This window comes from Podarcis tiliguerta (genome assembly GCF_965153285.1).
Source record: "Podarcis tiliguerta genome assembly, chromosome: Z".
Lineage (NCBI taxonomy): Eukaryota > Metazoa > Chordata > Lepidosauria > Squamata > Lacertidae > Podarcis > Podarcis tiliguerta.
Window position 1 is genome coordinate 24,597,216 of NC_139553.1, and position 21,908 is coordinate 24,619,123.

Consider the following 21,908-nt stretch of genomic DNA (forward strand, 5'->3'; position numbering starts at 1 on the left):
GCATCAGGGTCATTGATTCATACATTTCTCACTCATCTGTCACACAGGGCTAGCAACAGGAGCTTTGTGTCTTTAGGCATCTGCCAAGGTCCATAACCTGGCAGAGATTCTCTAGAGAACTGGCCCTGCCTACCTGTTGTTGCTCCTCCTCCTCACCACAGTCACTTGGCTGTCTTTTGCCCAATCCTGACTCTTCATCGCCAACTCAGAGTAGGGATGCATGTTTCTCATTTTTCCAAGGTTACTCAGGAACGCTTGTTGAAAGCTCATTGAAAATCTGAGCACACTTTATCAACTGAATCACCTTTTTCTGTTTACTTGTTGACATTCTTCAAAGAACTCTAATAGGTTTGTAAGACAGGACGTGCTCTTGCAGAAGCCATGCTGGCTCTGCTTCAGTGAGGCTTGCTCTTCTATATGATACACACACACACACACACACACACACACACACACACACACAAATTTCTACCAGTTTTCCTGGGACAGTCATTTAGCTAATCAGCCTGTTATTCCCAGGATCCTGATTCCCAGGAGGCTGATCTAAGGGACAAGTTACATAATTTTGTTTGAAGACCAGCAATTGCACATATGATGATGATGATGATGATTTTAGAACTCTTGGGTGGATGCCATCAGGACCCAGTGATTTACCAGTTTTTATTTTGCCTATTAGGCCTAGAACTTAATCTCTCATCACTGGTATCTGTCTTAGTTCCCCAGCCTCGCCTCCTGTAAAGGTTCTTCAGGCAAGAATATACACAATTTTTGCTCAGGACACCTAACAGAAAGAAAATAAAATATAATAAAATCCAGCAAAACAGTAACATGCAAAAATAAAAAGATGCAGAAATTTGAGAGGAAAGCCTATTACTAAAAATATATAAATTCAAACTCAGTTCTATGAATGGCCCGTTTCTTGACTAACAATGCTTACAAATAAAATCAAGTCTTCATTAGCCAGAACATCCATAATGACTTGCCCAACATGTTTCATCCTATGGATGTCTTTAGTGGCTCATATACACTAAAAAAAAAATGGATCTTTTTAAAATAAAGATTTCCACAAATTCATCAGGGCAGTTGATTAGCCCTAAGATCACTTCAGTGCCCTACAATTTAACCTACACATAAACACAGAATCTAAGACCATAAGAAGACCCTGGCTGCTGAATCAGGCCAAAGACCCAACTAGTCCAGCATCCTTTTCTCACAGTGGCCAACCAGTCGCCTCTGTAGGAAGACCACAGGCAGGATCTGAGTGCAAAGAGTGCTCTCTCCCCACTTACAATTCTCAGCAACTGGTTTTAGTGGCATGCTGCTGCTTTTGAACGTGGAAGGAGAACATAGCCATTGTTGCTTGAAGGCATTGACAGCCTTATCCGCCATGAATCCGCCTAATCCGTTTTTAAGCCATCCACTACCTCTTGTGGTAGTGAATGCCCTGTGGGAAAGACAACTTTTTTTCTATCTTGAATCTGCCCCCTCAAGGCACTGGCATTCTGCTAGTTAGTATGAAACAGCAATGTTTGGTTTGGGGGGGTTGCTTTTTTTCTTTTCTTTTTTACGTGAATGACAAATAGGCTAAGTAAGTTTTGATTTGTAACAAATTGGAAGAGACACATGAGAAGAGAAAAAATGGTGCTGAATAAGGACACCATGAATAAAACATTATCTGGCCTGATTTTTGTGGGATGCTTATGTATTTTATTTGGTTGAAACAGCATATTCCTGAAACTTTTCATCTGTGACATGTCTTGACAACTTATTCCTCACCCTTACATGTTACAGTCATTTGGTCTTTTGTTTGACCCAGACGTCTTTTCCAAAACCTAACGAAAAAAGAATATTAGGCTGGAAATAAGCTCAGCTTGATGAGTGTAAAACATCTGAATCTTTGAATATCTTTCCTGGTTTTTGCTTGTATAAGGAACAGAGTGTCTAGGTGAATTTATTCTTTCAGTGTTTCTGCCACCCCCATGATAATCTATACCAGCACTAGTGATACTTGCTATAGTCATGCCAGTGACTGAAATTTTAAGACTGGTGATGACATCAGACATATTGTTTATAGAGAAGTCACAGCTGTTTCTTCACCTACAGGAGAAAAAAGCCCCTTAGCTTCTATCCAGTTTTGCAGCTTGTATGGTAGTTTTGCATTGTACATGGATGCTGTCAATTATTATTATTATTACTACCACCATCATCAACCTTTCAGCATTTGCATGCTGCCTTTTCAGGACTAGCCCTCCAATAGCTGTTCACAGCCTACTAAAACAAAAATGCATCACAAAACAGCTAGGGTAGTCAGTAATGCATTGCTAAATTTATATTGTACAACACTTAGATATTAAGTGATTTATAAATATTTTTATATAAAACAAAGGGGATGAAGGGGAAAAGGGATTTGCATTGCATTTGCACAGGTTAATTTATACAAAGATGCAAACGTAAAATGTAAAGATATAATTGAATATAATATGTACAGTTGTAAAGATGCAATCCATTTCACCACAGTGGGGGCGGAGTGTGACCTGGTGGCTTGTGCGCCTGATTAGTCTGCTGTCCAGTTGCTTACTGTGGATGGGCAACTTCAAGGCCCCTCCCCTCTTCTTTCCCTTCTTTCTTTTTAATCCAGGCTTGGACCTGGCAGCCCTTCCAATAGAGGACTGCCCTCTTTAAAGTAAGCCACTTGACCACAGTATATCAACCCACAATCTCTACTGTAACAATAAATCATCAAAGACCCCAATAGACTGAAACAAGTGTTACCTGCAACATCATGTTATAGCATGGATTGCTGCAGAGCTACTACATATCCCTTTCCTGGATACTCCATTCCATTAATCTGGCCCCTCCCCTCTTATGCTTTTAGTGGGCTCCAACCCCTTTTAAAAGTACACGCGGACCTAATGTAAGAAGCAATTACTTGACCCAAAGCATTCACAAGTGATCAGCTGCTCTGTGGATTATGAGAAACAGGGAAATGTTCTGTTTTTAATAGAGAAGCTTGGAGTCTTTAAAATGAGATTTCATAAGATTGCTTTCAACCAGTGTTATTTATTCCCACTTCCAAGTTTTATTTGAACCATAATGACCTATTCATTCTGCTATTATTTCATGCATCAGTCTGAAATCATACCCAGTTATGACCAAAGCTTGCTTCTTAGCCAGCCCTGCAAAAAACAAACGTAGCATCTTTCAGTTAGATGTATTTTTCATCCCAATATATATCAGTACTAAAAGATTTTACAGAGAAGAACTTTAAATGTATGATTTATTGGTGGCAGAGTGTTGCATCCTACTAGGATGTAATCAGATCAGACCCTTTAAAATGAATGGTCCTATGTTGGTCATGTCTATTAATTTCAATGGGTCTATCAAAAACATTTTTTTTAAAATGCCCGTGCAGATTTTCATTACAGCAAATAACAAACCAATCAAGAATTGTAACTATACCGTGACAAAAGGAGATTTCTTTCAAGGCTCAACCTAGATCAGGTGTTCTCAAAGGTGTTGTAAGAGGCACCCCCAAATAAAAAAAGAGAGAGAGCAAAGACTCCCCAAGTGTAACCAAAACGACACCATTAGGAAAATTAATCATTTTCTATAATAAGTTCAATACAAAGGAAGTTCAATACAAAGGAAGGCCTCAAACGCCCTACTTTTGATAAAGCTAATGCATCTAATTAGACGTAGGGGAGGCAAAAAGACGCTAGAACTACTTTCAAAGACAGTAGAATCATTTTGCAACCAAGACGTAACCAAAATATAAACTGAATTCTATTCTCCTTTCAATAAAATATGTAAATTGTCCCAAATACTACAAATAATACACTTTCTTATTTGATCCATATTCGAACACTTCTGTAAAATATTGCTACATACATACACTTTCATCTCTAAGCGGTGAGAGATTTTATTGGTCTGCATACCACAGGTTTGGTTTCCTCATTTTCTGGGAAAGCCCATGTCACTGTATAAAATCTTCATCGGCTTTCCAGAAAGGACAGTCAGGGAGATTGTGGAGTTCAAACTGGGAATGAGGGCAAATATAAAGAAAAAACACACACACATCATCAAGCACCTCATAGCATGTCCAAAGCAGGAATAAATAATTCCTCTTTCATGGTGGGCAGAGAATTTTACAAAAATTAGGGGTTTTTTTTTAGCTCAGCACTAGGTTGTACTAATTGGTCTTTGCCATTTGACTTTCCAACCTCAGCTTCCTAGCTATATCAAACCTTCGTTGTGTGATGTGGAGAGGATTCCATGTTGCTTTAAGGCCAATTAACATTCCCATGCCCTTTGCAAGTACCAGGGGGAAGATCCATAGGACATTGATTTTAAATTAAAACATGACCTTCTCATGCTAGTGTCTAGCAGGCTGAGCCTGAATGGGGAAGGCACGATCTTCTAGCCAATGAGAATCTGGATGGGCGCTTCTCATTCATTGCTTCCCTAAAGGCCTGCAGAGAAAGGGATGCATTTTCACAAGACTGCAAGATCTAGCAAAACACCCACAGAATGCCAGCCTGGCTTGATCTTTTGAATGTTTACCAAGAATCCTTATTACAAGTGGATCTATTGCGGTCTGGATAGTCTGCAAAGGAGACTTCTAGATTATTACTTAAAGCTCTGGTCTGTATATAATGTAGCAAATATTGCATTGTTTTCCTGCCCTCATCCCATATTTGCCTTCCTGGCCCCCCATTTTATGTTCTCTACAACTCTATGAGGCAGGTTAACGTGAGCGTTTTTAACCCAAGATCAACAGGTGAGCTTCTTATTGCAAATATTACAGAAAAGAAAGAATGAAAGATCCACTCACATTAACAATAGGAATAATCCACCAATCCTAATTTAAGCATATACAGTGGTGCCTCGCAAGACGAAAACAATCCGTTCCGTGATTCTCTTCGTCTAGCGGTTTTTTCGTCTTGCAAAGCAAGCCCATTAGCGGATTAGCGCTATTAGCGGTTTAGCGGCTATTAGCGGCTATTAAAGGCTTAAGGGATTAGCGGATTAGCTGCTAAAAGGCTATTAGCAGCTTAGTGCCTTAGAAAAAGGGGGTGGGGAGCGGGGAAAAAACCCCAGGAATCGCAAGACATTTTCGTCTTGCGAAGCAAGCCCATAGAGAAATTCGTCCTGCGAAGCACCTCCAAAATGGAAAACCCTTTCGTCTAGCGGGTTTTCCGTCTTGCGAGGCATTTGTCTTGCGGGGCACCACTGTATATTAATATAGGCAGTCCATTGTTGTTATGGCACATGTGATAGAAAGAAGAGAATTTCTTCGTAGACTTAATCCTACTTCTCTCAGAGCTGGTAAACCTGTATTTATAGTTTAGGAAGCCAAGTTGAGAAGATGTTAGGGAATTTTCCTTGAACCAGTACATTCAGACCACATAGAACCTCACCCCAAAGAAAAATAGGAACTATTGTTTGTTTAGGGTGATGGGAGCTTTAGCTCTTATGAGTTCCCCGGATTATTTGGGTGAAGCCATGTGCTTTGAATGTATGATGTGGATGTGACTCAAGTCAGACCTTTGGTCCACCCAGTTCAATATTGTATCTACATTGACTGGCAAGAGCAGTTTAGGGTTTCAGGTAACAGTTTTTCCCAACTCAATCTATATATCAAAGATTGAAACTGGGGCCTTCTGTGCGTAAAGCATGTGCTCTGCCACTGAACTACAACTTTATCTATAGATAGTACCTCACATGATTGAATACTTCTCTGTACAAATGCATATACTGTATAAATAAATCAATGCACATAGAAAACTAGCCAGGGCAGAACCCTTTGCCTGACACCCAGCTTTCAGTATGGAGGGATTTTTAAATATATATTTATTTTTTGGTACAGTCGTACCCTGGTTGTCGAACACCCTGGAACCAAGACATTTTGGCTCCCGGACGCCGCAAACCCGGAAGTGATTGTTCTGGTTTGCGAATGTTCTTTTGGAACCTGAACATCTGATGAGGCTTCTGATTGGCTGTAGGAGCTTCCTGTAGCCAATCAGAAGCCACAATTTGGTTTTCGAATGTTTTGGAAGTCAAACAGACTTCTGGAACAGATTCCATTCAGCTTCCAAGGTATGACTGTATACAGGACTATTGATTTGTATGTGATGCTGAGTTGCCACCTAAAGAGGTACCACTAGGATACAGGTTTACCATCTTACTGAGGACAAGATATGTTGGCAAGAATTGGGGACAAAGAGAAAGATTTGCTGTTCAACTCCAGGTGGGACAAAATACATTGATGTGTTCACAAAGTTATAGATAAGTAAAAAGGGGAGGGGAAACTGCTAATGACATATAAAGATTTTCTATGGAAGATCTACTGGCCTGGATTTTTTACCCTTTTGTGGAATAATACGTACCTTTTTGTGACTTTGCAAAAGTGCATTGTGCTGATGAAGTGAAAGAAGTGTTAAAGTGCAAATTTAAAGTGCACAATTTTCAGCTCCAATCTTATCTTTCTTTGGAAGGGAAGGAAGGATTTAAATTCAATAAATAAAAATAATTCAATCAAAACTATTTCAAACTCAGCATTTCCTGTCCTTCTTGCAGCACCTAAGTCATGTTTTCAAAAACATGACCTTTTACTTGCAAAGCAAAAGATGTGTAGACAGACAGACAGATATCTCAACTGTGAGGTTGGAAAAGAAACTTCATCTGAACCAGCAAATCATGATTTAAAAGTTCTATTTTGGAATTATGCTTCATAAACTGGAACGTTTCAATGGGAAACTGAATAGGCATTAAAATATATATATTGTCTTTGTTCATTGCTGATTTCTCCTTTGCTTTGTACAGCCAATGGAACATCAAGCAGCCAACTGTCCACACCCAAATCAAAGCAGTCTCCAATCTCCACACCCACCAGCCCAGGGAGCCTCCGTAAGCACAAGGTATTACGTTTCTTATACCTTACTAAACCTCCTACATGATTATTACCTGCCTGCACCACTGCAAGAGTTTGTGAGGGTGGGAGGAGTACCTGGACTGCTCCACTTGAAATAGCCAGATGGTGGTAAGGCAGTCACTGGCTCAGCTGCAGTCTAGTAACTATAAAGGATCTCTATGCTTGATTCTGCATGGGGCTGACATTTTGGTTGGTGGTGCAATCAACTGTTAGGGCTCACCCACTCTTCTGTGCTGGTTTCCCCCGGGGAAGCCTGATCTTCAGCGCTGAATTGGAGCAAATTGGGTTTTCTGCAGATTGATATTTGCTCCAATTTAGCTCTTAAGAGTGAGTTCTCTGGGCGAAAGCAGAAAGGAAAAGGCAAAACCACTTGAAGCCATGCCTAGAAAGCACAGGACAAGTGGGAAACAGCTCAGACTTGTGCTTTCTAGGCATGAGGAAAGTGGAAGTGGATGAGCCCTCATACAGAATTCCTATTGCGCCATGCTGTCCAGGCACAGACCCACTCTTTAAACCTCTGTGTCCAAGTGTGGGTTTTTTGTCCAGACTCTGTGTCTTACCATTGAATTGGAGCAAATGGCAATGCATAGAAAACCCAATTGCCGTTTGCTTTGATTTGGTGGCAAAACATGGATTCTCCCAGGGAAAGTGCTGGGACAAAAAACCAAAACAAAACTGTTTGGACATGGAGCTTTAAAGCCTGGGGCTGTGCCTAGAAATGCAACACAAAAGGAAGTCTGAATGAGTCATTAGTCTCAGCTGTCCATCTACATTTTAGCAAGAATAGTGTATTGACCTTCCAGGGTTGTTGTAAAATGTAAGGCTTACTGAAATCCTTTGAAAACAAACATACAGTGTGTGTTTGTGTGTGTGTGTGTGTGTGTACACACATACACATACATGTTTTTGTGCATGATATCTAATGTTTTCAAATATCTATACAGATAGAGATACTTATAAAAATGATTGTCATTCTGGAAAGTACATTCTTCATTTATATGTACAGCAGATATAGTCATCTGTTGTATTTCTTGGGTGAGCAGGAAATAAGGCATATTGTATCATGAAAGCTGAAATGAATGGAAAGTGTTGATTGATTAAGAATAGAGACTTTGTATGTTGTGATCATAGTCACTTTCTACTCCAGACAATGGCCTAAGAATACCCTCGTCATTGTTGTGGCATTCCGCCCCCCAAGCCCCCAAACCATGGAAATTGTTGCCAGTTATACATTACTGCAAATGATTTCCATTGATTTGGGATGAGCAAACATCCCACCTCAGGAAATCTCCTTCATAAATTATCCACATTAATAAACTTGATCAATTTCCAAAACATCCTCTCCAGACCTCTGGACCTATTTAGATTATTCTAAATAGCTAATCTGGATACGTTTCGTATTTGACCAGAAGTGAAATGGACCCATGAGGGTAGACTCCCTAAATACAGGCTTTAATTACAGGTTTGTTGCAATTTCCTGACTTCTCTTTCTCTGACTCGTTAACACTCTATTTCTCCACATGAATGCTTGCAGGGACCAAAAAAGTATTGTGCAAACCAGCCCTTAATAAGGACAGTCAGTCAGCAGGAGCTTTCAGAGATGGTAGTTTATATATAAAAAAAAATTCGAGTCCTAATTGTGTGTGTTTCCTCTGCCCAGATTTTTCCCACTGTATATTTTCTATAGGAACTTGCTGCTGCCATCATAATGAGATACAGCCAAGTGAGACCCTGGTGAACCTCTACAATGTCTTCTTAAGATCAGTGAAAAGGACGACAGTTCAGGGGCAATAAAAGTTCCTTTGAGCAAGTGATGCTTATACATGAATCTAAAGGAATTGAAATGAATGTGATGGCTCTATGTGTTAACTGCATCCATCACTAATGATGATTTTGTTCAACGTTCCTGGGGCTTCATTTGAATGGTGGTTTTGATTGAAACTGTAGCAGAAATATGTTCTGAAACACAGTACCACAAGCTCCCTCTGCTCACCAATGAAACCAAAAGTAAAGGTTTTAGGTCCTAAACCTATTAATTCCCCACATTTCATCAGCATTCCGTTCACATAGCATTTCATTTTTTCACCTGTCTGTTTCACTTTCTGGAAGGTGTAGATTTTCAAGGAAAGATAAGCACCAGAAAGGCTATGAAAAAGGGAGGTACTCCAACTATGTCACCTGTAGGCTGTAGTGGACCATGGTGGAGCAGGTGCTGTTACCAACTTACAGAAGATTTTAGGTAGCTGGGATGAGGTTTGGGTTCTTTAAATGCATTCATTGAAGATTTAACAATACAGTATCAGGGGCAGACCTTAGTTATATGAAGCCCTGCAGGAGACCAATTGATGCCGTCCCCACAACCCTCAAAACGCCAGTTTAAGTGTTTGGAAAGGAGGAAGAAGAACTCTAGGACCCTGTGAGAGCCCCTTCATGCCTGAATGATCAGGAGGTTGTGGACTCTCTTTGCATGGAGGTTTTAAAGCAGATGTTGGATGGCCATCTGTCATGGATGCTTTAGTTGAGATTTCTGCATTGCAGGGGTTTGGACTAGATGGCCCTTGGGGTCCCTTCCAACTCTAAGATTCTATGCTTCTATGACTAAATTTACTTGTATACTGCTTTTTGCTCAATGAGCTGCGCCAAAGGCAGCTTTCAAAACCTCAAAGTACAGAGAATTGAAAATGCAAATATACAAAGTGCAGAGCATGTCAGTAAATTAAAATAAAAAATCCTGGCACTAAAACAATTTTAAGGTTTGTGCCAGGTGGTCCTCCTTGAGGAGACTATTCCATAAACACGAGACTACTAGAGAGAAGGCTTATTTTCTTTTCCCCACACTCCATTGGAGGTGGCATGCAGTGAAGAGCCTCAGATAATGATCTCGGATTCTTGAGAAGTTTATATGGGGAAAGGCAGTCCTTTAGGTATAGTAGTCCTGAGTCATATAAAGCTTTAAAGGTCAAAAATAGCATTATGACTGGAACCCAGAAACCAACTGGCAACCAGTGCTGTTAGGACAGAATAGGTGTTATATGCTCATGCCTTCTTTTCCTAGTTAACCATCTAGCTGCCACATCTCCAGTAGCTGTAGTTTCCAAACAGTCTTCAAAGGCAGCCCCATTTGCTAACTGTTATCCCTGACTACTCTTTATGCTGACTGGGACAGATGGGCATTGGAGTGACAAATTTCCTAACGCTGCTAAAGATGTCCTTGTAACAGCACTCATGACCACTTGGTCCCTAGGAAGATGAAGAGCAGATCAGGAAGTGGGCTAGAGGTCAGGAAAGGCATCCTAAACTGGTGTTAATCCAAAACTGGTGCTATATGTTCACACCTTCTTGTTCCAATTATGTCCGAATGTAAGATTGACAGGACTCTTTAGAAGGTCATAACTCTAGCAGACCTCTTCCTTTGTGCTTAGAATTTAAAGTGAAATATGGAGAAAAGCTTCATCAAAATTTGGGGAACTTCTGGATGCATGCTCAGCAGTAGAGCATATGCTTTGCATGCAAAAGATCCCAAATTCAATCCCTGGCACTATAAAAAGTTTGTGTCTGAAACGCAGGAAAACCATTAAAGTACTAGACAGAAAAGAACTTTTTAAGGCTATGTTTGGATCAAGCTATACTTGCCACCCAAATTCCTACTATGAAGCCAGAAAATCTGGACTTTGGCAACAACACTACTTATTGGAACTGGGCGTGGGGGGGGGGGGAGGTATGTGTCTCTGTCCACAAGGAAGTGGAAACTGGGCATACCAAGCACCCCACTGTATCTTTTTTGTTCATCAAAATGCTCAAATACTGGCAATTCTACTCCATTAAGCAATGAGACACGCAGATAATTACAAAGCTTTAGCAGGCATATTGCTATTCCCTTATAAGGACACTTTTTTAAAATGTTGAGATTAATGCTTCATTTTGCTAGCTGTAAAGTACTGTATGATTGTATTTTGCTAGTGCTGTCACAGTAGCCTTCTGGGACAGGATTGCCTGTAGCAGCTCTAGGGTCTTCTAATTTTCCCTCCCATGCTCCTACGTCAGATCATGGTATTGCATGCAAACTCATCTACAAACATAGGGTGATGGCGTTGTTCTCATTTGCAGTGACAGGTGGATCATGTGAAAAAAACAGTTCACCAACAGAGGCAGATATCTTCCTAGATACATAAAAATGTAAGGCTGTCATCACGTAGCTCCCATTTCAGGATTTGTAGTGCCACATCACAATCCTGATTTTGTATGACATGAGGGTGGGAGAAAGTGAGAAGGGAAAAGTGGTGGTTTAGAGCAACAGAAGATGCTTGAATACAGCAAGGATAGCGAAAGCTGAGAGGAAAATAATGGTTTTAAACTACAGCAAAGGTTTGAGTAAAGTACCTTAATACAATGGAATATTTGAGGGCCCTGCATCCTTTAGCTCTATCACGTGAGGCAGCTGAGGAATGGAACAGAGAAGGTTCAGTATAGTGAGAAGGATGGTACACTGAAAGGGGAAGAAGTGGCTGTTCTAAACAATGACAGAAGTTTGAGTAAAGTGGAGATGGAAAGACACAGAGGGAAAATGGCAGTTTCAAACAATAGCAGAGGTTTGAATAAAGTAAGAATGGAGCAAAAGTGAGAGAGAAATGTAGCATTTTTTAACCATGGAAGAGGTTTGAGTACAGTGATCAGGAGATGGCAATGAAGGGAGGGGAAGCAGCAGTTTAAAAAAAGATTTGGGTTAAAATAAGAATTCCCTGGAAAGAGGAATAGATTTTTAAACCACTCTGAGAATTGTAACTCTGTAAGGGGAACAGAGGTCTGTTAACTATTCTCAGTACCCTTAGCAAACTACAGCTCCCAGGATTATTTGGGGGAAACCGTGTTTAGAGTGGTACAACACTGCTTTAAATGTATGCTGCAGATTGGGCCTAAGTCTGCAATGATTATTTGCGCACTGAGTCACTGAAGCAGTTCTTCATTGATGCAGAAGAGGCTAATTGTGGGAGTTAACACGTTTTCCCTTTCTCCTTACAGGACTTGTACCTGCCTCTATCCTTGGACGACTCTGATTCCCTTGGAGACTCCATGTAAAGAAACCCCCTTCCCTGTGTCCACACTCCATTTTAGATATAGCATCACACTTCTGCCAAAAGGAGCAGAGAGGTCACTGGTGCAAATCCAAGGATACAAAAGTTATGTCTTTTCTTTTCCTTTCCTATATTTCTCCTCTGTGCCACAAAACCAACACCTATGAATCCACAGAGATAAAGGGATACCGATCATCTGAGTAACTTCATAGGAAAGATAAGTGGCCATTATTGGCAGCTTGAAGTCAGAAGGCTTGAATCCTCATGCTCTTCTCACACATTTTAGCCCAAGCGTTTCGTTTTCTTAAAAAAAAAAAACCCCTATAATGTACTGGCTTTTTTTATTTGGCTGCTGGTCAGGTGACAACTTTCTTTTGCAAATGTTCCATTAGCAACTCTGTCCAAAGCCCAAGAGTGGAAACAGGTCTATCCACCAGCACCTCCCTCCACCCCCAAATACCAATGAATACCAGCAACTCTGCAAAAGCAGACCTGTTTCCAAGGCTGGGTCTCTGAGTTTAACACCTGCATATTGTCTGATGTTAACTCACAGCCAGTGGGAGGCAACTCTTGTCTCTTTGTGAACATTCATTTAAGTACAAGAGTGATTGGACAAGAAATAAAGAGCTACATATCGTGATTTTCTCCTCAAATAGGACACAGGGATATGTTCTAATACATACACAAAGTTGTTCTAGCAGGGTGGGGTTTGGGAAGCCACCCTGCTGGCTCTGCCTGCCAACTCTGCTCTCCATCTTTTCCTCTTCCTCAGTTGCACCTCAATCTCCCAACCCACCTCAGCTGAGCAAAACTCACCTTGGCCTCATCCCCTCACCCTACCATATTCTCTTCAATTGCCCCAAATCACCTCAGCCCCATCTTTTCCTCCCCTTCTGTCTCACTTCAACCCTTCCAATGTGCTCAGCCTTTTTCTTCCTTTTTCTTCCTTCTTTGTCTGGTCTCCCTCCAAATCACATAAGCCCCATCTTTTCCTTCTCCACTTCACCTCAACACCTCACCATATCCATGCTCTCAGCCCTGTCTTTGCTTCCTTTCATCTGAGCACCTTGGCCCTATCCTCAAATCCTTTGTCTTCCACCTATACTCAAGTCCTACCACCTTCCCATCCTCACCATCAGCCCCCCCCCCCCCCATTTTTGATCATATGGAACCAGCCCTGGTCCTGAGGCACTCCATGGCTGCAGAGATGATGGCTCCTCTGCTTTGAGGCCATTGGTCATACATATACATACATTTATATATACATACATATGACCAGCAATAAACATGGTCTGGTTGATATGAAGTTACTGAAATGGTATCTCTCTATCTCTGTGGAGACTATCAATGCCTTGCAAACAGCCAACACTGAAAACACTGTGAAAAAAAATTGTTTTCAGGTCTAACACCTTCAGCTTATTATTAATTTTTAATAACAAGAAATCCATACAACTTTTATAGAGGAAAACAAATAATGTTAGCTGTGTCTTAGAGTCAGTTCTTCAATATCCTTTTTTTAAAAAAAAGAAAACTGGTGACTTTCTTTTGCTTTAAAAAAGAAACAAAATTTTAAAATATACAAAAAAAAGTTCAACACAGTAAGTGTTTTGAAGTCACTGCCAAACTGACATCAGAGGTTCATAAAATGGGAGGGGTCTGCATGGGGTGGGGGAGGGATATCGCAATTAATTCAAAATATTTTGAGAGTGTTTGTAACATGCTTAAGGTTATGTTTTTAATTTTCTGTATTTCAATAATTCTAACTATGGCCAGATGCTCAGACTATAGAACTGTTAGGATGTTCATGATACGGTATTATAAACTTTTATCTTGAAGCAGTGCATTATAGTGAAATGGGAAGAAAAGGAATCCATTCAATTTTAAAAAAATAATCATTGATGCAAAGTTCACAGTTTTATACAGACCTGGCCATTTTATTTACTGGGTCTGGATACACGTACCAGATAATACTGTGCATTGCATTATTCCTTATTTGTAGGAATAAGCTCTCCATAATCTTGCAAAATGTTACCAGAGCAATACCCATATAACCAACCTTGGGGATTGCTTTCCCCACTCTCCTTTAGATTCATTTGCAAACCGTTGTGAGTTTAGAATGTATTGCAGCAATTGTACTTTTGATAAGGTTATGTTTTCATTTTGCAATTTCATTTTGTGAGCCACCTTGGGCAATTTGCATAAAGTCGAAAGGCATATGGAAATTTCTAATAATAAATAATACTTCACACTGGGGTACTTAACTCTACAACAACTTTTGGCTATTAGAGGAAGACAATGCTTGGCCCAAAGTTGGTATTTGGTGGTTAGCTTTTGCATTCCTTACCACTGGCATCTTTGTGATTCATGTGGCAATGTGGATAAGCCAAGCTTGCAGTTTTGTTTTAATAATTTTTAAAATAGAAGGTTTCAGACTACCCAATGGCTGCAGTTTTAGTAGAGACCCTGCATCACAAGGGCAAGTGAGGATCTACCCTTTGTTGAACCAAGCAGTTAAAACCTAGGGTTTCCTTACCTCTATGCCATTGTTTGGCCAAAGCTATCTAAACTTTGGTTCAGAAGATTCAGCATTCATGTAAGTTCAATGGTCAGATCACTGTGGAGAAGGCTGGCTTTGAGGACAAAGCATAGGGAAGGCCTACAGGAAAAAAAATTCCAGTGTGTGTTTGATATCTGGCAGATCTGGTGTATGAATTGGAGCAGGTCTCTTAATTTCTCTGTGCCTCAATTTACCGTATCTGTCAAATAAGGACAGTAATACTTTCTCTACCTCATGGGGAGGGATTGGGAGGGTTGGCCAGTGAGTCCTTTCGTTGATGCCGTTAAATATTTTTGGATCATCTGGTGGGAAAGTGCTGTCTATGACCTCCTAGGGACTAGTATTGAGGAAGACTATGGAAAGATTGTCAGGTTTCTTTGGTCAATTCCAGTGATGGCTTCTTGGGGTTAACTTAGAAGGCACTGTTGCTTGCTAAAGCTGCCAAGTGGCCTTGACACAGAGCCAGTTCATACCCACAGTTGTCAGCACCAGAAGCAGCAAACTCTGTATGCTCACTGACCTCACCCCTCACAGAGGGGCACTGTGTACAATATGAGGCTCTGAATCCTGGGCATGAGCATAGCATAGATTGTGAACTGCTTAAGCCCACACTCCAGTCTACTTGGAGATGTGTTTTGCTTGTGATGTTTGATCTCCTGTTCTCTCTCCTCTCAGTCTTGATAGGCTGCTCCCAATTGCCCCTCAGAGTGTGACCGGGGGCATGCACTGGATGAATGTGGAACTGAGGAATTGTTTCTGTTATAATATGATAGGGAAGCAGTACTCCACCATAGCACTGTTCCTTAGTAAAATGGAGGAATAATGCAAATATTGCTCCATCCAGGAACTAAAAGTCTTTGTAATACTGTACAATCCAATCTTCACTATTTCAATAAGCAGGAAGAAAATGATCCGCAATACAGAACACACACCACCTCTCCTTTTCCTGTCCCCTACCCCCCAAAACAGATCCTACACACAATTGGGTACAGTCCATTTGATTGCTGGTTTTGTGCAAGGCCCAAAAACTGAGCCTATGATTGGCAGGAATACTGTAGTCTTTTGAATGTTATACTCTGTTCTCCACTCTTCTTCATGTCCACAGGAGACAAAGCTAGATGGCTAATGCTGTTAGCCACAATAGCTACATGTAACCCCAGAGGCAATAAACCTCTGAATGTCAAATGCTGGAGGCAAACAGTTGGGAAAAGCTGTTGACTTCATCCCCTGTTTGTAAGCTTTCCAGATGCTGGCCCCTGTTGGTAGACAGAATGTTGGGCTTTTGGTCCAATCCAGCAGGGCTTTTCTTATATTCTTAAGTAGAACATTGTTTACATGGAGTATGTTTCCCATTTACCAACAACAACAATGTGTTTATTTAAACAAGTAATACAGATATAGGCATTTTTCTTTGATTGCACTTAATAGTGGCATATCTGAGAGCCTGGACCAATATGGACTCCCTTGCCTGATGTGTTCCAATAATGCACATCGCTCTTCTGAATAAGGGCCTGGCAAGATGAGGCTCTTGTAATAGTTTGTGTTGCCACGCATTGCATCAGCAAGCAAATATACAGCAGCCTAGTGGAAAGAGAAGGTAGATCTTTTTTTCCCACAAGGAAAAGAAAAGCCATTCAGACCTGCAAAAGTGAAACAGGGTAAAGGGCCAGACTCCCAGGTTTTAGAAGCAATTCTTCAGGTAAACGTTCTTGAACTGTAGGTAGAAATCAGTGACCATGTCGGATGTAAAACTGCCTGTATAGTTGATGTTGCATGAGTCTTTATACAAAAATAAAAATAAAAAATGCATGCAGAATAGCAGTGTGTACAATGCTAGGTGTGTTCAGCTCTTAACTCTTGGAAAGGTTATTTGAAAAGAAAGAAAGAAGGATTACAGGGCACTTCTCTTATACCTGATTCATTGATGCAAGCACATGAGGTGGGTGGTCTCAACACTAACCCAACAGTGACTGTCTAGGAGGGTGGTTTTCCATATCTCTGGGGAGAACCATTTCTACATTGGCTAATCTCTTGAGGAACCTCTACATTTCAGAGGATGCTGTGCGTGTTCTAGGGTGCAAATATTGTACACACAAAAAACAACAACTGGACAGGTGTGTGGGGCCTCACTGTCATCCCATGTGAACTGAAAGTAAACCTTGGAACTGGGGCTAGCTTCATGTTTGGCAAAGTGTTTGCTGATGGACTGCCAATGTTCCTGTAGCAGGCTTATTTGATGGTTTTATGCTGGGCAGCAGTGGTGCTCTGATAAATGCTGAGCATTGGGAGTCCTGAAGGCCTGTTTTACTTTGAACTGAATGTTTCGTTTCCCACAGTACCTCTGACTGATGCTACATTAGGGCCACAAGTGACATTATAATGGCTGTCTAGCATTTACTGAGTGGCTTGCGCAGGCACCTGCTGGCACCACCATTGGGCATGTTGTTGAGACTACCCCAAGCTGAGCCATGGGCTCCCTAGAGCACACACAACATTCTTCTGCAGTTAAGAGAAAATGCCATAAGATTGGGAACAGATGGCAAGCTCCAGGAAATTCCTGGCTGCTAATACTTATTTTCTCACTGAACAACTGTAACTAAGTTCTAAAGGACCTCCAGAAGTTCCTGGAACACAGCTCAGAAACCTCTGATCTAATCACTGTCACTGGCAGCATGCCTCTGAATCGCAATTGTTGGAAACCACAGGAGGGGAGTGTGCTCTTGTGCTCATGTCCTGCTTTCAGATTCCCCACAGGCATCTGGTTAGCCACTGTGAGAACAGAATGCTGGACTAGATGGGTCACTGACCTGATCCAGGTACAGGACTTCTGTTCTTCTGTTCTTAGTGGTTTCCCATTTTTGCCCAGTAAGTAGAGCTTCCTGTGTACATAAAGGGTGAAATAGTTCTAGGTAGTTGCTGGGGTTGTTCATCAGCTCCCTATTCCCCCAGTATCAGGTTCTTATGTAAAATTAATTATAAACCATTGCCAAACACAAGGCTGGCCTGAGGCAAAGGACAAGGAAGTACCACCCCCACCATCCCATTCAGTGCAGAAGCTGACTACACTGGCAGATGAATCTTACTGAAATACTGACAACAATGTGATATTGCTCTCCACCACACCTGAGGGCAGCAGGTTGGTTTAAGAGGTGCCTGAGAGACCTGTGGCTCACAACAGTAATTGCCAGGGGGATCCAAGGTGCACCATCTCCTGAATGAGGCAATTGCCTTACTCTGCCTAATGGTAAGGCAAGACCTATAACCAGTGTCGGAGGCAATATGTCTCTGATTGCCAGTTTCTGGGGATCAAGAGTGGAGAGGGTGCTGTTGTGCTCTGTTGTGTTGTGGCTTCCCAGTGGAACATCTGGTTGTCTTCTGTGAGAACAGGAGGCTGGACCAGATGGGCCTTTGGCCCAATATAGCAGGGCTTTTGGCCTAATATAGCAGGGTTCAAACAACAGTCTGCCATCTCCTCCTCCCTCTTTTAAAATTTGTTTAAATTTTCCACACAGAATTCTGTACGACAAGGCTACTGCACTGATTCTGCTGCAAAAAGTCACTGCTAAATTTCCCTTGGAGGAGGTGTGCCTTTGAACCAGGGATTAACTGGATTCATTCAAAGGATGCTGTAATCCAAAATCAAGTCCATTTATATTCTCAGACATAGCCTCAGACATCTGTCAGGGATTCTTTAACTGATTCATTGCAGGGGGTTGGACTATCAGGCATGGCCAAACTTGGCCCTCCAGATTTTTTGGGACTACAACTCCTATCATCCCTAGCTAACAGGACCAGTGGTCAGGGATGATGGGAATTGTAGTTCCAAAACAGCTGGAAGGCCAAGTTTGGCCATGCCTGGACTAGATGAAACCTTGGGATTGGAATCTACAGGATTGGGGATAAGGGACAGTCTAAGTCTGCTATGCTACTGATAATTATGCCTTGTATAGTTAACCCACCCTGGGAACAAAACTGACTGAAGGGTGTGCTGGAAACAGAACAGTAGAATTGACTCCCTTGTAAGGTGGTGGGCTCTCCTTCCATGAAGGTTTTTAAGCAGAGGTTGGATGGCCATCTATCATGGATGAGATTCCTGCATTGCAAGGGTTGGACAAGATGGCCTCCCCGTCCCTCCCAGCTCTACAATTCTATGAACTCTCTGAAGGATGGGCTAGAAATTGAAATAATAGATACTGAAATGCTTAAGACTAGTGGTTGTTTTGCAGGTGTATTATGCAGCAGATTGGGAGCAATAATAGTGCATTAGTGATGGATTTATGCTGGGCCATTCACACACCATTCTACTTTGTAAGTTGTTTTGTGATGCTTCCCCAATGTTATTGCCATCTGGAAGGGTGCTATAACAAAAATGGAACACATACACACCCTGCAACATTTGTGGTATAAAAAGGATTTCAGCAGGAAGGATTTCAGCAGTAAGTTACAGGACATGCACTGATTGGAAACAAAATAGTATGTTCACCCCAAAGCTTTTGCAGGCACAAACAGTATTGGAAGCAGGACTGGGTATCTTTGCCCCAATACCATCATGAGCACAAATCGTCATAAATGCACAATGAAAAGGACATCTTGAGTGTCTCTATATACAAACAGACAGACAGACATAGCCCCCCATACTGATTCACCAACTTAAATCATTTCCCCTAATGCTGCCATTAACTGCAGAGGGGGAGGGATTTTCCTTTGTTTGGGAGATTCATATTTAGGCCATGGCGTTGGGGAAAAGGATTCTATCCCCACTCCTGCCCCATTACAACCCTGATCCAGATCCCACAACCTCAACGTGGAATGCTCACATCCCATAAAGTTTGGCTCTTAGGACATTCATCTCTGCTTTTGTTTTACAGTGACCCAAAATCGGTTGTAAATATTTAAAATTAAATCTGTTAAGACTTGGCACGTTTCCGTGAGAGTGCAGCTAGAAGTGTGAGATGACCATCTGCCCTAAAGCTATTTGAGCGCCTAACATCTGTATATATGCTGAAAGGACATATGTAAGAAACTGGAGCTCTATACTTAAAGGTTTTTGTTAAAAAAGCACACCCAGAGAAGTTTTGCTCACCATGCAGCTGTCACATTTTGCTTTCTGTTTTAACACACATGCACACACCAGCTGCAGATGGTAACATTCAGCCATCTTTCAAAAGGAAAATTCAACAAGAGGGTGGCATTAACACCTAGGATTTAGAACTCTGGATGGTTTCTTATCTTCCGGTGAGACTCTTGCTCAGCAAGTTTGGCTACCACGTTTCATTTCAGGATCTCTTTCTATGTATCTCTAGAGTTTCCCCAAGTTCTAGCATCTTCTCTTGGCTTGCCACTGCAGCTTAAAGCCCTAAATCTTCCCTCTTTTTTCCCTTTCTTTCCATACCAGTTCCTCAGTCCTTGATGAGGTAAGAGAACCTCCTTCTTTCATTCCCTTCCTGCAGTCTATACCTCTTTCCTCCTCCTTAGCAAAACCCTTTCTTGGGGTTTACTTGTTCTCTTCACATCCATCTCAGCTGATCTCTCCACCATATTCTCCCTGATAGGATATAGCTATAAAGCCTCCAGATCTTGCATTTTCTGCGGTGGCTTTGCATGCATGGCGACATCCATAAGAGAATTTCCCTCATGTGCCCTCAGCCTGGATGCTTCCACATCCTGTCAAACCAACTGGGGTATCACACAAAAAGAGCCCACAGCTGCCACACAACTTGTATACAGCAAAAACTGCATCACTGAAATGTTTTAAAAGAGAAAAAGTGTTGACAACTATTTATCAGATTGGCATTGCCAAACCTCACAGTCTTTATTTTGACCATTTGAGTTGGTTGGGGGCAAAGCAGAGATTCTTTCAAAAAAAGCAGTGAGTCCACCTCTGTGCAGAAACAAGAAGCTCAGATGACTGAGTTAACAAAATTGGTGCTCCTAGTTCAGGACAAATGAAACATCTCTTTACAAGATACCCAATTCATTTATGGAATTCACAGTTGTTATCCATGATGACAGCCAGCAGTTTAGATGGCTTTAAAAGAGGACTAGACAAAATCATCAGTAGAATAGGATTGCTGGTGGCTATTAGCCATGCGGGGTATATGGAACCCCTATGGTTCAGAGGCAGTATGCAACTGAATGCCAGCTACTCAAGAGACAACAGTGAGAGAGGCCTGTAGCCTTCATGCCCAGCTAATTGGCTTCCAAAAGGCATATGATTGGGTAGTGTAGGAAACAAGATGCTAGAGTGGGTGAAACTGTAGTCTTATCCAGCAGAGCTCGTTTTCATTTCCCTCCTGCTGCCAAACTTGGAACCTGCCTCAGACCATGTTCTGCCTGTTTTGACTGACTGTACAATTTTGTGGGGGTGAGGAGAGGGCAAATTAGGTAGGTCTGCATTAAAATGTGAACCAATTTTCTCCCCCATTCATATTCACAAGTAACCACAAAACAGGTCATATTCTAAAGCAGAAATAATTTGTTAGACAATTTCTCATTTAAACTGCAAATCACTTTCAGAATAAAAATTTGCTCGTGCTACACCGGATTTTTTTATTGATAAGAAATACATTGGAAAACAAAAAGAAAAAACTCCCACCAGTGCTTGATTTGTAACATAGAACACTATAATATGATCATGGGACATCCAGACAGTATAAAACAATGCAGCTACAGAAGAACATGCATCATTCCCAAAATATAGTATTGATTGTCCTTGAATCTTCCTGCCATACTTGCCATCCTCTCCTGCCACACCCTTTGAGAACCATGGCCTTACCGATTAGAGTTTTGAGAAGCACAGGGGGGGAGATGGGGAGGTCCAATATGGATTCATTGGTGCTGCTCACCACCAGTGTTCTTAACCATAAGCATGCTGCACATTGACAGAAATAGCTGTAGTAGGAATCTCACAGTACTATCTGCATGGGACACATACGGCTTTCTGGAATATGATCTATAGCTCTTTTGAGAAGTGGACTGTGTCCAGGGAAGTAGTCAGCTAAAACAAATCCTGATGGCTTGAGCGTCTGAGCTGATTTCGTATGATTCTTCTCATTCATGAAAAAATTAAAAGCTGCAATATAATATAACCAAGAGGTCATAATGTATTTTCTTCTATAGTTGTTCTTGTGTTGGGTGGGGTTAGAATAAAAGAGCATGGGAATTTTAAAGGGTTAATAATTCAAGGTGGGAGTTAAAGTTTAGCTGGCATACTTTAAACTCCCTGTACAGAACCTTGAAGGTCATCTCCTTTGTGCAAGCTGTTGTATTTTACAGGGTCAGGCAATTTTTGTTTTGTTTAAATGACATATTTAATAAATGAGTGTTTGTAAAAAGGATGAATTAAATT

The 21,908-nt window shown here is 41.3% G+C and overlaps 1 protein-coding gene and 1 long non-coding RNA gene across 5 annotated transcripts in view; one reads left to right on the top strand and one right to left on the bottom strand.

The window, feature by feature from the left end:
- Positions 1-16,378, top strand: part of DCX (doublecortin) — a 110,479-nt gene extending 94,101 nt beyond the window's left edge. For 2 of the 4 annotated variants that reach the window (XM_083423919.1, XM_083423921.1), the window contains exons 6-7: positions 6,823-6,920; positions 11,951-16,378. In XM_083423919.1, coding sequence (XP_083280045.1) covers positions 6,823-6,920; positions 11,951-12,007 — 155 coding nt within the window. In that variant the 3' untranslated portion in view covers positions 12,008-16,378. The remainder of the gene's footprint in view (positions 1-6,822; positions 6,921-11,950) is intronic. The other 2 variants (XM_083423920.1, XM_083423922.1) reach the window with 1 other exon arrangement.
- The window catches only part of LOC310669724, a 550,125-nt gene that overhangs the window by 306,084 nt on the left and 222,133 nt on the right, over positions 1-21,908 (bottom strand). The gene's annotated exons all lie outside the window — the stretch shown is intronic.